Source organism: Podarcis tiliguerta (assembly GCF_965153285.1).
Source record: "Podarcis tiliguerta genome assembly, chromosome: 1".
NCBI classification, from domain to species: Eukaryota; Metazoa; Chordata; class Lepidosauria; order Squamata; family Lacertidae; genus Podarcis; species Podarcis tiliguerta.
Window position 1 is genome coordinate 12159333 of NC_139534.1, and position 16628 is coordinate 12175960.

The 16628-nt window shown below is 41.9% G+C and overlaps 1 protein-coding gene and 1 long non-coding RNA gene across 5 annotated transcripts in view; both read right to left on the reverse strand.

Moving 5' to 3' along the window:
* LOC310664855 overlaps positions 1-16628 on the reverse strand; it is a 317431-nt gene that overhangs the window by 257151 nt on the left and 43652 nt on the right. The window lies entirely within an intron of this gene.
* STRADB (STE20 related adaptor beta) lies at positions 528-16559 on the reverse strand. Of its 2 annotated transcripts, XM_083411848.1 has the most exons (12): positions 16161-16559; positions 12701-12757; positions 11041-11121; positions 9837-9939; positions 8704-8825; positions 8251-8359; positions 7018-7141; positions 6470-6641; positions 4660-4764; positions 3863-4089; positions 3220-3262; positions 528-2024 (listed from the first exon to the last, which is right to left on the reverse strand). In XM_083411848.1, the coding sequence occupies exons 2-12, from the start codon at positions 12710-12712 to the stop codon at positions 1875-1877; spliced, it is 1248 nt and encodes a 415-aa protein (XP_083267974.1). In that variant the 5' UTR covers positions 12713-12757; positions 16161-16559; the 3' UTR covers positions 528-1874. The 2 variants fall into 2 exon arrangements, with proteins under 2 accessions (XP_083267974.1, XP_083267975.1); XM_083411849.1 differs by lacking the exons at positions 8251-8359; positions 8704-8825 and having other exon boundaries at positions 16161-16504.

The window sequence follows — 16628 nt, forward strand, 5'->3', positions numbered from 1 at the left end:
GACCCATTAACCCAGTCTTTTTATCTAGTTAAACAAATTTACTGCCAGGGTGAAGTGTCTACACAGTTCTGAAAGCATATTTCTTACACATGTCGATTTGATACTAAACTCCACTGAATTCCATGGGATTTGTTCCCAAACATAACACCGGCTACTCAGAAGTAAATCCCACTGAATTAAGTGGGCTGCTCCCCCAAATAAGTGGGGTTAGGAACTATATTCTTTCTGCACAGTTTGCTTATTTGTTACATTTAACATTTTGCCAGTGAATTAAATAGCAGTTTTTATCCTCACAGTGGCACTGGTGGCAATCGTATATATCTTGACAAATCTGTAGGAAACAAGTGTCATGCAAGTAGGTTTTTTTTTCACCAATTAAATCTGTAATAATGTAGTAGTTTAAAAAAAAACAACTAGTGCATTATTACATATTTAATTGTTTATATTTGATATTTGGTCTCAAAAGTAGTTTTAGCTGACATAAGTATGAAGTAAAAATACCACCAGAAGAAGCATGACTGAAGAGCTTTCTTGAAATAAGTACATTTTATTCCAGTTACATTTGTCAGAGTTGAGATGGCAAGAGATCGCAAACACATAAAAATTACTTCAGTAGTTTCCTATTTAAAAGAACAATTGTGATGCTAATAACATCACATCTGATATAACTTTGTGAGGTTACACTTTTTTAAAAAAATTAAGCTAAGGTCTATTTTACATGATCAAATAAAATGTGCATTAATAAAATATAGTTGTAAATATCTCAGTATTAAAAACCCTGTCCCCAAAATTATATGCTGTACAAAAAGCAAGAATTTTGGTTAAGGTCATGTTCAGTCAGTCATTCACAGTACTAGAGCAACAAGAATAGAAAGTGGTCTCTTTCTTGTCAGTCTGGCCTTTATATTGCTGCTTCTTGTTTGCAATTGGGAATTCTTTCCTGTCGCAATGAAAGGCACAACAAAGAGGACAAAATGCAAGGCATAAGTCCCATCTCATTTAAGCATCTTTTTTTCCCTAGAATAGTGTTTGCAGCAGTATACCTCCAACAGTCATGTATTGCCATAGTATTAAAGCCATGCTTCCATTCAGTGGGTCTTCTGTATGCCACATAGATTCCTTTTCCTCGCTGGTGCAACAGTATTCAACTTGAGATGTTGCCTTTTTAAAGGCTAGTGAGATGTGAGCCCAAGGCAGTGCCATTCCAATTAGAGCTGCGGGTCTATTAAGCAATCTCTTTATAAATAATATAATCAAGTAGTTTCAAACTCCTGTTTTATGGCTGTTATGCAAATTATTCTCCCTTGATTAGGTTTTGTTAAAAAGATACCTTGCATTAAAGATCACAGCTGTTCTCCAGGCCTCAGTTAATGGCTACACCAACAAATGTTGGAGGGTAGGTGGCATGCAAAGCTCACAATGGTTTGCACACCAATTTTTTAAAGTAGGAATAGGCATTACTTTAAAGAAGTTTATATATGTGATGAACAGTACACACACACACACACACGCACACACAAGCTGAGAGAAGGGAAATAGTATTTTAGATTAACACTTCTGAGGCAGTAAAGGCATAGATATATCAGACATGCCATACCAGGCTAAAATATGCACCATTGCAATTCAGTTGTAAGAATGGAAGGGAGATGCTTGAGAAAGTGTAGACATTTATGGTAATTCAAGAAGTGAGGGTTACTGCATTCTGTAGTACCACTTTGGAAGAATTTTCCTCATATAAAGCATTGGCACAAAAATTTTAACATTTTCAAGTATATAACTAATATTTGTATTTTGAACACGAAAAGGAAAAAGCAGCGACAAAAATCACATTATTTTTTCCTAGAGAGAGATATCAGAGGTATGGTTTAGTATCTTTAGAATTCCCAGTACACCTCTCTCTCATTTGGCAAAATGCATCCAGTCTTACAGATGGCTGCTGAACACACTGTTGGCACCTGTGGCTGGACATGTTGGACGGCAGGAGGCAGCAGTGAAAGTAAAGAACCCTTTGTTTGTTCTTTTACCTGAAATGAGAGAACACAGTGATTTGGAATAGTGAACTTGGACGTGGGTGGCGCTGTGGGTTAAACCACAGAGCCTAAGACTTGCCGATCAGAAGGTCGGTGGTTCGAATCCCCGCAACGGGGTGAGCTGCCGTTGCTCGGTCCCTGCTCCTGCCAACCTAGCAGTTCGAAAGCACGTCTAAGTGCAAGTAGATAAATAGGTACCGCTCTGGCGGGAAGGTAAACGGCGTTTCCGTGTGCTGCTCTGGTTTCGCCAGAAGTGGCTTAGTCATGCTGGCCATATGACCCGGAAGCTGTACGCCGCCTTCCTCGGCAAATAAAGCGAGATGAGTGCCGCATCCCCAGAGTCGGCCACGACTGGACCTAATGGTCAGGGGTCCCCTTTACCCTTTACCTTCAAATATGCCAAAGCCATTGTGAATTTATTTGCATAGGCTCATTAACTTGCAACAGGCACAGAATTCAGATTCTAAAGCTCTGGTTTACTTTCTCAGGGCATGCAACTACAGTGGTGCCCCACAAGACGAATGCCTCGCAAGACGGAAAACCCGCTAGATGAAAGGGTTTTCCGTTTTGGAGGTGCTTCGCAAAACAAATTTGCTATGGGCTTGCTTCGCAAGACGAAAATGTCTTGCGAGTTCCTGCGGGGGGATTTTCCCTCCCCCCCCCTTTCCCCAAGCCGCTAAGCCGCTTATCAGCTGATCCGCTAAGCCGCTAATAGCGCTAATCCGCTAATGGGCTTGCTTCGCAAGACGGAAAAAAATGCAAGACGAAGAGACTCGCGGAACGGATTCTTTTCGTCTTGCGAGACACCACTGTATCAGTAACCAGGCTCAATGAATTAGTGACACTAGAAAGGGGTGGAGAACATTTGAGGGCCAGAGGTTCCCTGCTCATTTGTAGCACCTGCAGCCAGATATTCCCCATCGCTGATGAGAACACTGTCTACCACGTAGTACAAGAAGCAATTGTATTGTGTCCCTTCTGCAAGCATATTGTGAACAAATCCCACCTGCGGTAGTTCTCCAATTGCAATCAAACTGCTCCAGATACATTGCCTTCCAGCTATAGGCACCACAGTTTCAGCCATGTTCAGCTATGAGCAGCTTGTGTACCCAGTTCACGAATATTTTCTCGATCAAAGCCTTGGTCTTTAGCTGCAATTTACACATCTAATAATTTGTAACAGGCTCACCTGCTTGAAAAAAGCATGTGACAGGAGACCTCTTGCTGATGGCCTAGATCCCAGGAAGAAAAACAGAACTTAGATATTTCAAGCTTTGCCAATGGAGTTAGCTAGTACTGTAATAACTTCCCCTTCTCTTGTTGCCTGTTACAGGGTCAATCAATAGAAAGAAAAATCAAGCATAGGCATTCCATTTTAAGTAAGCTCCCCACTTGTTAAAATTGCTCATTTTCAAAATAACATAAACCCTGCAAAACGTGTAGCTTCTGGCTCCTCGTATGTGGATATTTTAAAATTGGGACTATCAGCTGACTGTAGAATTTAATTAATTAACTGCCTCTTGAACTGATTAAATAAAAAGGCCATTTTGACATTTTCCAAAATAGCTTTTAAAACGCAAGGAGAGTGTGACCATATTGCCCACGTACCAATCAACTAAAAGTTTTAGGTGCATCCACACCAAAAATTACATATCTATTTGCACTGTGAGTGAACAAAACATACATTTATGTACTGCATCTATGTGAAATATACAGAGGGAAGTTCTTGATAACTTTGAGCTCATGTATAAAACAAGGTTTTCAAGTAATTAGAAAGCTCTTTGAACCCCATACAAATATTAACTGCAGCAACTAAATTCTAACAGCCTTACCTTTTCTCTGGGTCCTGTTGCAAACAGAGTTCTATCAAGTTATGGAAAGCCGGGGAGAAAGTTTTTGGTGGAGTCTGCAATCTCTCACTTGTCATTGTGTGTGTCATACTTTCACCAATTCCAGAGTCAATCCCTGATCGAGAATTTTTTATCCTGGATTCACCACGCGGAAAAGTATTTATAGCCCAAGGACAATAAGAGGGGCCTTTCAGCTTCTGCAGCAGCATCTGAAAGAAAATGTCCATTGACTGCCTTAGCCCTACCTGTACACCTCAATTGTACACCTGTTTAATTTCTGGGTCAGTAGGGGTACTTTCAATAAAAATATTTCGGGGGGGGCATGATTCTAAAATGTGCACCTTTTATGAAAGCTGTTCACTGCCACTCCCCTATCTCATGTTGATTCTGAATCCAATCAATTATCTATATTATAGTGTCACAAAGCTACACAGCCAACTAAGAGCGAACAATCCAATCAGAGTGAGGGCAATGCTTCTTAGACTGGACAATCAGGGAACATTTAACAAACTTGACACAAACTCTATTCAAAACAATGCTTCCTGAATAGGTAAACATTTCTGAACCACTTTGCAACATTTTTATAAAATAGAGCATCAGAAAGGATGCATTTTGATGTTTGCAAATGTGCTGAAACACATACATTTTAGAAATACCACAACAGAGGAAGTCTTAGGTGTTCAAAACAGAGGTAGCTAGGTGTTCAAAATCCTCAAAATTGTCACCTCTCTTTTCGTGACATTGTTATCGATCAGAAGTTGAAGAGTTTTGTGCCTTACCTGCGTCCGAGGTATATCCTGAAAAGGTACATGCCCATTAGCTAGTTCACATGCTGTAATGCCCACACTATAGATGTCAGACTTCACATTATAGCCATACATATCCTATGGAAGAAGAGATTGCATTGATAACTGCTGAATACATGCCAATGTGCCATGAATTGAAATAAACAGGCATATTCAACTATAAAAAGTTGTTTTTCTTCTTTGAAAAAAGATACCCTATAAATAAAAATAAGCCTGTTGCTACATTCAAGCCCTGAAGCTCACAATGCTATGCCCTTCGAGTACTGGTTTTAACACAACTGCACTATTTTTCCTTCACAAAAATGGTATTTGCTGCATTTAACAAGTTCATAATACAACCTTTAGCTTCCTTTCAAATGGCTTCATGTGCAAAATGGAATATCAACACCATAAAATACAGCTATGGTCTTCAGTGCTGTTTTATACTGAAAATCGGTACCAAGGTTAATCATATTTAAACTGAAATACCTGAAACCTGTAAGAAGCTAGAAATAAATTCATGTGCCAGTTCTGCCAGGCTGCATTTCATAGGTTTATCACGAAGTCAGAACCCACTTGATGTGGTTTAAACTGGGAGAAAGGGTTGTACTTTATAGGGTTAAGCCAAGACAAAGAGGCTGGTGATCACTAACTGCAACAGGGAAAATATTGGCCTGGTTTTCAAGTTGCGGTAAGGCTTAGTGCAAATGTACTGACTACAGAAGAGATCACTTCCTCCCTAGTCATTTTGCTCCTGTGCCATGCTAAAACATGTTTGAACCTAGACTCATGAACAAACCATGAGCTGTCAATCATAGGACAAATCTTGGTTAAGGCTTATGGTTAGTCTAGAGAGAGCTAAACCACAAGCCTAGGTTTGGAAGAGATGCTAAGCTAAACTGGAGCAAGCTGTGCAGCAGCAAAATGACTGGGAAGGAGCAAAGAGGCCACAATCTCCTTTCTGGGAGCCTGCATGCTGTGTGGACTAGGAGACTACTTCCGTAATGAAAGCCACTGTCATGTAATCTGTGGTATTAGTTCCTGCATATATATGTAGGTGTGTGTAAATTATTCATCTGGGTCACTCAAACAAGATCCGTTAAGAACTTGGTAATATTTAACTTGGTAATATAAGTACATGTCATGCCAAGCCAGATACAGCTGTATGCTTAGACCTAAGTTTCTAATTTCCTATTCATCATTATATAATCCTTGATATTCTACTAAGGCCTGATCATTTCATTATAAATGTTCTTTAAAATCTCAAGTAATAACTATAGAAGTAGACAGAAATCAGACCTCCAGCTTAATGGTTCTAGTTCACTCCAGCATTCCTCCCAATAATGTGAGGAATTGAGAGGGATGAAAATATTTACAAAAATTTAGGAGTTAGAATAGTTACAGCTCCTACAAGGAAGATATGGTTGATTAAGAGGTAGCAATTCATCATATATGGATGTGTGAAACCATTCCACTTAATTTCAGTAATAATCGGCAAAAATAATTTCATATTTCAACATAAATTATAGGGCTAGAACAATTTAGTGGCACGCATTTCACATTATCCACAACTCTTCAAATAGTGTGAAACGCATGCATTTAATTATAGAACATAATTCATATAGAACATAATTCATATAGAACATTGAGATATCAAATGTTAATAAAATAATAAAAAGTAATTAAGATTAGCTTTTAGAATGCACAATTAGAATTCTTTATAGACATTTCTTAGATGCAATCTGTGCCAATACGTATTTTCTGCACAACTGCTCAGCCACAGTGCACTGCATCATATACTGACCTGCCTCAGTAGTTCAGGACTCAGCCAGGGAAGCATTGATGCACTGAACTGGGGGAAGTCATACACAGCTTTTAACCGTTTCCCACTGCTCACTAAGCTGCAAAGATGGTTTAATCCAGAAAGATACACCAGGCCATCCCCTGAAATCAGTATATGGCTAGCTTTAATACTTCTGAAAGACATAACAAGTGATGGTTTAGTTGGATTAAGAGAAAAACAAGATTCTAACACACATTATACAGGATTGTTCATATGAAGAGTCATTACCCTGTGTTGCATAAGAAAGCAAGTGTATCATGCATAATGGAGATGTACATTGTGTCTTGTGTTGCTCTTGACTGCAGTGTAGGAATACTGTAATGCCAGCTCTCACTGAACGATGGTGCATGAAGATATGGTCACCACAGAGCAAAGAGTGCCTTGTGCCAACTCAACAGTTTCAAAAATCTCAAGTCACCCAAATAGAACAGAGATGGGGACTCTGGTCTTCCTATTTACCCTTGCTCCCAATCGCCTGTCATTTTCTTAAAAACCTCTCTACATATTACCTGTGAATGTAGCCATGTTGGTGCATGTAGTTTAACCCGCTGATTGCTCCAAACAGGATATTTCCTATCAACACTTCACTCATGCCTTCAGGAAAGTAAGTCCTCAGTAGATGGCTGGCTGAACCTAGAAAAGGTGCATGTAACTTGCTAGCAAGTCAAAACATTATTTATGCAATGAAAGCAGAGTTGACATTTCCTGTCATAATTCAGAAAGGTGTAACACATAAATCTGATCCCGCTGCTACATAGTGTACAACTATGTAGGTTCAAAGAACAATTTTGCGTATTATGAAGGATATTGGAAATGCTCTTTTTTGTATTGATCAGTGCTGTCCCTAAAAATATTGCCACACAAGAATTTGCCTGTGGACTCAAGAGCAGACCTGAATGATACAGCTTTTTACAAAACAGCCAATTTCTCTCTTTATTGAGGTAGTCCCACTGCTTAAAAGAGGCAGGCATTAAAGGAAGAAGCTGCCTCATGTGTAGAGAACTGAATCTGGCCAATGGGCCAGATTCGTAATTCCATTGCCCTGTGGTGCTGTCAAAGTTCAAAGGGGCTTATGGTGACCACTGATAAGTCTGTTTACAGGCACAGTTTGGCCTACAGACAAGGCACTTGCAGAAAAACTGGGAGCTCACATTAAGCTCCCATATGTTACAAAGGAACAATGTCCTTGCCTACCCTACTCCTGATATCGCATATGCTTTGGAAGAAATGGCCTTGTGGGCCAAGCTGGAAACCATACTGGGCCTAATAAGGACTGCAAGGCAGGAGGTTCCCCACAACTGGTCTATCCCATCTTTGACGTACATCTTGTCAACCTGCAAAAGGTACAGGCTTTAAAAATATTAAGCAATATATGTACTTTTCAATAAACGAGCAAGCTGCTCTTAAGTTTGATAGCTCAAATGCATGGTATGTAAACTAAACACAGTTGCATTCAAAACTGCAACTGCATGAGCAGAATAGATTCCCACTGTCACAACATAAATTTCCCATTCTCTCCTGCTTCCTGGAGCACCTCATGGACCCTCAAAATCTGCTTCAGAGGGTTGGAAGATCCTCTGGAGTGGATTTGGGGTGGGGGGTGGACTGCAGGGATGAAGAGACAAAATGAGAGTCCTGCTGCATGAGTGGAAGTCCATTTGCAATGCAGTGGACACAATCCTTAATGAGCCCCTACAGAGATAATTCAGTTAATGTGTAGCTTTCCTCAACAGAATACTTACAGTAGGCCATGAAAGGAGAAATAACCCAAAGCCAGCTTCCAGCAGTGAACACTGCCCAAAGAGTCATGATATTGGGGTGTCGAAAGGAATGGGATAAAACCACCTCATTCTAGATGAAAGAATACACGTTTTAATTATTTAAAAGGGCAATGGAACAGTCCATAAACCCTTAGCCACAGCCTACTGCTACTCTGAAGACAATCCCTGAATCAGAAATGAATAGATTTTTCGATTGTTGCGCAATGCCAGAGATGCAATTTGAGAAAGCTGTCCCTGCATCTAATCACAAGTTTTCTGGAATTATTAGCATATCTAGAAGTACTTTTCTTTTTAATAACCTGGCAACTTCAAAGGGTCTTCATTTTTAAGCACTTTGTATAAAGTTTAAAAATCACCTCTCCTTTTACATGTTTAACTTCATAAATATATAAAATGTTAAAACTTCTGTTTTACTTGTAAAGCTTTCAAGTGTTCTTCAGAACATCTTTCCAGATCTGTAATCCTTACAGCCACCAGTGTTCCTGTAGGGATATGACGCGCGAGGTAGACTGAAGTTAAGTTGCTGCATCCCCTTCCTATTAGCAAAACAGAAGTTGATCACTTTAACAACTTTGAAATGTTTCTTAGTTACTGCTTTATCATTTAGCATTCGTACAATCCCAATATTCAAGGCAAATACTGACAGATTATGAAGAAAAAGCTGTTCTGAGACTGCACATAAGGAAACAGCTAATCTGAGCAACCAAAAAAGACACTGCTGCAAGTCTGGCTTTGACTTAGCTCAACTATCACAGGGTTTTGGAATAGATTCTATGTCTAGGAGCTAATTTATCAGAAGAAGAAGAAGAAGGAGAGTTTGGATTTGATATCCCGCCTTTCACTCCCTTTAAGGAGTCTCAAAGCGGCTAACATTCTCCTTTCCCTTCCTCCCCCACAACAAACACTCTGTGAGGTGAGTGGGGCTGAGAGACTTCAAGGAAGTGTGACTGGCCCAAGGTCACCCAGCAGCTGCATGTGGAGGAGCGGAGACGCGAACCCGGTTCCCCAGATTACGAGACTACCGCTCTTAACCACTACACCACACTGGCTCTCAAGGAACAGCTACCAAGTGCCATCAAACCATTTTTAATAGGTCAAGCTGAGTGCTAAATGACAAAGATTGACATCTTCAAAAGATAGATAAACTTTATTTGCATTAGCCAACTGCCATAGCAACATAAAAGAAGCAATATATACAATTAAAAAAACAACAATAGGTAAAGCCAGGGTAAAAAAAGCGGGAGCCAGCGCTGTCCGGAGACACTTCTGGGTCACGTGGCCAGCGTGACTAAGCGGCATCTGGCGAGCCAGCACCAGCGCCGCACACTGAAACGCCGTTTACCTTCCCGCTATAAAGCGGTACCTATTTATCTACTTGCACTTAGGGGTGCTTTCAAACTGCTAGGTTGGCAGCAGCTGGGACCGAACAACGGGAGCTCACCTCGCCGCGGGGATTCGAACCGCCGACCTTGCGATCAGCAAGTCCTAGGCGCTGAGGTTTTACCCACAGCGCCACCCGCTTCCCTGATTACAAACTAGTCGGTTACCTATTTCCACCTGGATATCATAATGGGATACATCTGAGGACCATGATATTTCTTCATCTCCTCTTTGAGCCGTTTGTCCCCAATATAAAGCCGGTTCATCTGTCTGAATAGAAAAAAGATGTACACACACACACACACACTTTTACTGTATAAAATTGCAGTGAACAGTGTAACTTCATGTTAATCTTGCAGATCTGCTAGCCTATACATCTTCCAGAAGGATGACAAAGTCTTCTTCTATTGCCATTGCTTTTGGTGTCAGAGGGTGAATTAGTTACTATAGATGTCATAAAGGAGACTTCATCCCACACAGCATATGAGAAATAAGAGTAAGAAAATTAAATACTGCATTTCCTACTATATCAGACAGTAAAAACCATATACCATGTTTTTCCATTGTATTTCCACTTCTATTATATTCAGGAACTGTGCCAAGTTACAATACCATGTGCTGCTTGACTTAGTGTCTTTCCGTCCATCAAGCATTACAGCGTTACTTATGTGCTGCTACTTGCAAATGCAGCCAAATTTATTTATTTTTAAAATGTATAAATTGCTTTTCCCAGAAACATATGCAAAGCGGTGTACTGGGAAAACTAGATAGCCCAGTTGGTAGAGCATGTGATTCTTAATCTCAGGGTTGTGAGTCTGAGCCCCAGCTTGGGTGAAAGATTCTTGCATTGCAGAGTGTTAGACTAGATGAGCCGTGGTCCCTTCCAGCTCTACAACCCTATGATTCTAACTCATGGAACAGCAGCACTATAAAACCAAAGCAGAGAAATTAACTGGTTCCACAATCCAAATTACGTACTCTTGCTATGGTCCACCAGAAATTCTCAGCTGTGGAAGGGAAAATTTCTCATGTTGCATGCAGAAAACTCTGCTTGGCTTAGCTAGCGACGGGAGCCCTGTGAGGGATTCTGAATCGCAGTAATGTGGCTCTCCTTAATTCAGATATATCTATAATGGATATGCCTCTCCATGTAATTGTCTCAAAAACACTCTGAGGAACCGCCTCTTATTTCTTATTGCTGGGCTGACGACTATTCTCTGCTGAGAACAGAGGTACCAAGTGTTTCCATTTGGAAACATAACAAAGACAGCAGAAAATAAATGGTGCGAGCCCTGCTTCAAGAATGCAGACATAATTTTACTAGGACTAACACTAGTGAAACAGGTCAAGTTAATATACATTTTCCCTTACCAAGTCTTGAGTGCTGCTGCCTTCTGATTGCTTTTCTGCTCCAATGGATTCAATTCGTGTCCGTAGAATACAGGAACAGTCCTTGAAAAGAATAACAGTCAATAAATGTTCCCTCCATTATATTTTAACAGCTTTGTTACCAGGTGGCCTATAATGATGGGCAGCTGGAACCTCATAAAACAGTAATAAAGTAAAAACCTACCCCCAGACTATCCAGAATCTCTGGACAATTAACACCATTTTGAAAAATCATGACCAAGAATTATTTCTCCAAATAATCTACAGTCGTACCTTGGCTCCCGAATGCCTTGGGAATCCAATGTTCCGGCTGCTGAATGATCGAAAATCAGAAGTGAGTGTTCTGATTTTCAAACGTTCTTTTGGAAGCCAAACATCCGACGGGGATTCTGATTGGCTGCAGGAGCTTACTGCAGCCAATCAGAAGCCATGATTTGGAAGTCGAATGTTTCGGAAGTTGAACAAACTTCCAGAACGGATTCTGTTCGACTTCCGAGGTACAACTGTATTGCAGTCTTCGGCTCTTCTTTGAACAATGGTCCATATAGGCTGTGTATACACCAAAGTGTTACTGTGTGTGGGTCACTCAGATCCAATTTTTCCATGGGCACTTATGTGCATCTTTGTCCACATGAGTGCTTTCAACTGAATGCTATCTCAGTGTTTCCCATGCACATACTATGTTGTTGTTCCCCTCCTCTCAGTTAGTGCTTCCCCACCTTCCCTGAGTCCCAGAAACCTGAGGTCCACTATAGGCATGTGCAGAGGCTTTGGTTTACCTGTGTACACAGCCAATTTTTTATTTTTACGATACAAGTCTTTCCAATACAGTAGTCCACACTTGCACAAAGCAACAAGTTGAAAAAAATTAAAAGGACATGGGTGTTAAGACTGGTCCCAACAGCAGCCAACCAAGAAGAAACTTGCCAATGGAAGTAGGGTGTGTGGCAATAGATGGTACCCAGAAAAGCCCCACATTAAAAAAACCAACAACAACCCACACAATAAACTTCAGTATATCCGGTTGATATAACATGATTTTATGTTGGATCTTTTCCTTACCACATTATCTGCAGCTCGGCAAAGTTCAAATTAAAGGGGGGGTGCAGGCTGCCAGTTGATTGAGAACATTATATGCATGATGCGAAAAACAGGCACACCTGGGATGCCTCAAATCCTTGTTGAACTGGGAATGGTATACAATCACAGAATAGAAATCTCCCTATAGGTCTTCAGTATTGAATGAACCCTGGCAGCTGTGTGCTTTTGAGCCAAAACTTGGGCCACTATGTTTAGGCACAGATATAAAAGCAGACATTGAATCCATAGTAGCCCATTCTTAAAACCCAAAGAATATCCCATATAAAAGTGAAGCAGAGCAGGCCTGAGTTGTGCCCTCTATGGAAAACACTTGAAGAACTCACATTTCCCATTCTCACTTTGTAGTTCTCAAAATTAGCATGTTTAGTGAAATGTGAAGGAACCAAAGGTAGTAATGGCAAAGTTATTTTGTGCTGTTTTCTTTTTTGTTTGTTAAAGCACTCAAACCAGATGTATACCTGCAACATGCTACAAACATTGTGATACGTTATTGAAGAGTCCAAACAAAATGGAAGCAAGTCAAAATAAATTATGCGCTTACCAAACAAGACATGGAACTGCCTTAGTTCATGGAAAATGTCATGCAAACCCATTTACCCTGAAAAAGAATATCAAAATAAAGTTTACATTCAGCCCAAACAGTAACCAAACAAAGATGTCTTTCTTCTTCCCTTTGACCATGTATGCAGACTTGAGCACACTGAAGGTCTGGACTATAAACAATGTACGAATGAAACTCTCATAAGGCTCCTCCCATTGTCAGCTTTACATATGGCTGGTCAGGTTAGAATTAAATATTCTTGGCTGCCACCAGTAGTGGAGGTGGTATGTCTCTGAACACCACTTACTGGAAAACACAAGTGAGGAGACTGCTGTTGCACTTAAGCCGTGTTTTGGGGCTTCCCATGGGGTTCTGGCTGACCATAGAATTATGTAGTTGGAAGGGACCCCAAGGGTCATCTAGCCCAACCCCCTGCAATGCAGGAATCTCAACTAAAGCACTGTGGGAACAGGATGCCACATTGGTTTGATCCAGCAAGGCTTTTCTTATGTACTGTATTTTTCGCTCTATAGGACACACTTTTTCCCCTCCAAAAATGAAGGGGAAATGTGTGTGCGTCCTATGGGGTGAATGCAGGTTTTCGCTGAAGCCTGGAGAGGAAGAGGGGTCGGAGCGCACCGACCCCTCTCGCTCTCCAGACTTCGCACAGCTCTCCGCAAGGCGCGGGAGCCCGGCGCTGGGCTCCCATGACTTGCGGAGAGTTGCCTGTTCTGGGGGCTGGGGTCAGGGGAAGCTCGGGCTTCCCCCGCCGCAGCCCCATGCCTGGGGGGGAAATAATTTTTTTTCCTTTATTTCCCCCCAAAAAAACTAGGTGCGCCTTATGGGACGGTGTGTCCTATAGGGCGAAAAATACGGTACTTAAAAACCTCTAAGCAGTTTACATGGGGGGGGAACCCAACACGTTTAAAATACTGATAAAAAATCAAATGCTTGTTAAATACTGAAATAATATTTATGGAACTGGCTTGGGCCCTCCAAACAATTATTTACCTAGCAATTTCCATGCTGAAAGAAGAAAGAGCTGCTACAAGTCCTGCTTATATGCACTGTACAGGCTTAAAGTCTTACTTAAATACTTAAACGTACAGGCTTGAATGCAGCTAACTTTCCAAGCAGCATGCACAAAATCTGGCTGCATATGGGATATAGAAACATCATGTGCCCCGTTGAAACGCTGATTTACTCCAGAGAGATTGCAGTTAGGCTGATCTGGAATAAGTCAGTAAGTTCCCTCCTTTGTAGCCTTGTGCATACAGTTGCCACCTGTCGTATATACAGGATTGTCCTGTAGTGATAGTTTTGTCCCCCCCCCCTCTCCCCCCCCCCCAGGCTAGGGATCCTCTGGAATACATGTGTTTGAAAGGGTGTGTGAAAGGTGATGCATTTAAACTCTGGATAGCCAAACACAGACAGATTTACAAACTCACTCTCTCTGTGTGACAAATTCCTGAGGGGCCATCCTGTTGGGCTGCAATAGATTGCAATGGATTGCTTTGTGTGTGTTTTTCTTTCATTTCTATTTATGATTTTCAATTTTACACATGTCAGTAATTTCACAACCACTATAACATTTCAAAACTCGACTTCCTTCCCCCTCTTTCTGCATGCTCTTATAAAACTGCTGGTTATTACAATAATCCTGCCCATGTCCTTATCTGTTTACAGTCGTTTGTATGCAATAAATTATTTCCATTCTTTTATAAAAAGTTTGTCTTGATTTCTTATTTTTCCGGTAAGTTTCACAACTTCTGCATTTTCCACAGGTTTTTGTATCCATTCTTCTTTCACTGGGACTTCTTTTTCCATTTTTGGGCCAGTAACATTCTTGCTTGTAATGGATTAATTTGAAGTGACTTTAAGGTAAAGGTAAAGGTACCCCTGCCCGTACGGGCCAGTCTTGACAGACTCTAGGGTTGTGCGCCCATCTCACTCAGAGGCCGGAGGCCAGCGCTGTCCGGAGACACTTCCGGATCACGTGCCCAGCGTGACATCGCTGCTCTGGCGAGCCAGAGCCGCACACAGAAACGCCGTTTACCTTCCCGCTAGTAAGCGGTCCCTATTTATCTACTTGCACCCGAGAGTGCTTTCGAACTGCTAGGTTGGCAGGCGCTGGGACCGAACAGTGGGAGCGCACCCCGCCATGGGGATTCGAACCGCCGACCTTTCGATCGGCAAGCCCTAGGCGCTGAGGCTTTAACCCACAGCACCACCCGCATCCCATTGAAGTGACCAGATTATTATTATTATTATTAGGGGGAATCGCCCACCACCCCAACTGCCCCTCCCCGTATTTTGCCAGAACAAAGGTGGCAGCTCCTCTGCAGTCCTACCTTCCCATCCTTCCTGGATTTGAATTTCTACTGAAATGAGGCTGTATTTTAATGTTGTATTTTAATCTTGTTTTTAAGTTGTATTTTAATCCATTGTTTTTATACCTGGTGTTAGCCGCCCTGAGCCCAGTCTTGGCTGGGGAGGGCGGGGTATAAATATTTTTTTTAATTTATTATTATTAATATTATTTTAAAATTTATTTTAAAATTTAAAAATTATTTTAAAATTTATTATTATTAATATTATTTTTTATTATTATTATTAATCCTCCATCCTTCCTTCCTTTCTCCTCCCCTTTCTCTCACCTGAGACTTCCTTCGCTTGAACACTCTTCTCGCTTCCTTCTTTTCTTTTTTTTACCCCCCCCCCTCCTTCCCACCAAGAAATATCCATAATTTGCCCAAAAGAAGCTGGACAGAAGTCTGGAATGGATGCAATTAAATGAAGTGGTGCGAGGAAAAACAAAAACAGCTAAAAGAGTACAATATATGGACAAATCTGCACTCCGTAGAAAAAAAAGGTATCTGTTTTCTGACATTAATGAGGATCACAGAGCCAGAGACAAAACGTGGAGGATAAAATCGTGATATGGAAATATGAAAAACACTGATGATGAGAGGCAGGACTATGATGTTGAAAGCGCTTTGGAATTCAGACCGTGGGAAGCCAAAACAAAAAATTATTACAATTTGGAAGGCAATTGGACTTTTTAAAAGTTATTTATTTTTATTAGATTTGATTTGATATGTGAATTGGATGTTCTTATTGGAAAATTAATAAATGCTTTAAAATTATTATTATTATTATTATTATTATTATTATTATTATTAAACCCCGCCACCCTCACGATATCGAAACGGAGCGGGGCCTTCACACACACCCAAAAGTGTTGCAAAAAGTTCAGGGTCAGTGGAAGTGTTATGTTTGCATGAGCAAGGATCTATTTTCTCCCCGCCGCGGAGAGAAAGAGAGAGGCGACAACGCGGGGCAACCCCCCCCCCCGCTGCAACACAAAAATAAACATATAATCGAAACGATAACAATAACGGTCCCTTTTTTGCAACCGAACCGGACCTGGTAGCTACTACGGCGCCGCGCGCTTTTTTACCTGGAAGCAAGCCCCGCCGGGCCCAGCGGGCCTTACTCCTGAGGAGACCCAAACTTGTCCTGACCCGGAGGGGGGGTCGGTCCTTCCCCGCTCACCTCGCCTCCCTCCGCCCGCGCCCACCTCACACGGTCTGTCAGGCTCGGGCCGCCGCCCCCGCCCCCCCGAGGGAGCCCAGAAACAGAGGCTGCCGCCCGTTGCCAAAGAGGCCGCGGGCAGCGCAGCGTTTCTCCTCAGACAAACCGGGGGGGGGGAATCACCTCAGCCCCTCGCCCGCCTCCCTCGGCCAGCCTGAGGCGACACGAACTGTAGGCCCCGCCCCCCTCCGTGAACGCGGCCTGCGAGTGAACTCAGGGTTGCCGCCCGCCCGCCGCGGGACTACCAGTCCCGAAGTGCACCGCGGCAGCATTTCTCCTCAGGCGGAGGGAGGTTTCGCGGCGGGGAGAGATAGGAACGCCCCCTTTCTCCGCC

What these genes read in the sequence shown, in the direction of transcription:
- STRADB (XM_083411848.1), bottom strand. An exon ending in AACACTTGAAAGCTTTACAA is followed by an intron (nt 8,360 to 8,703) that starts GTAAAACAGAAG and finishes TCTTTCATCTAG; the next exon opens with AATGAGGTGGTTTTATCCCA. An exon ending in TTCTCCTTTCATGGCCTACT is followed by an intron (nt 7,142 to 8,250) that starts GTAAGTATTCTG and finishes CACCTTTTCTAG; the next exon opens with GTTCAGCCAGCCATCTACTG.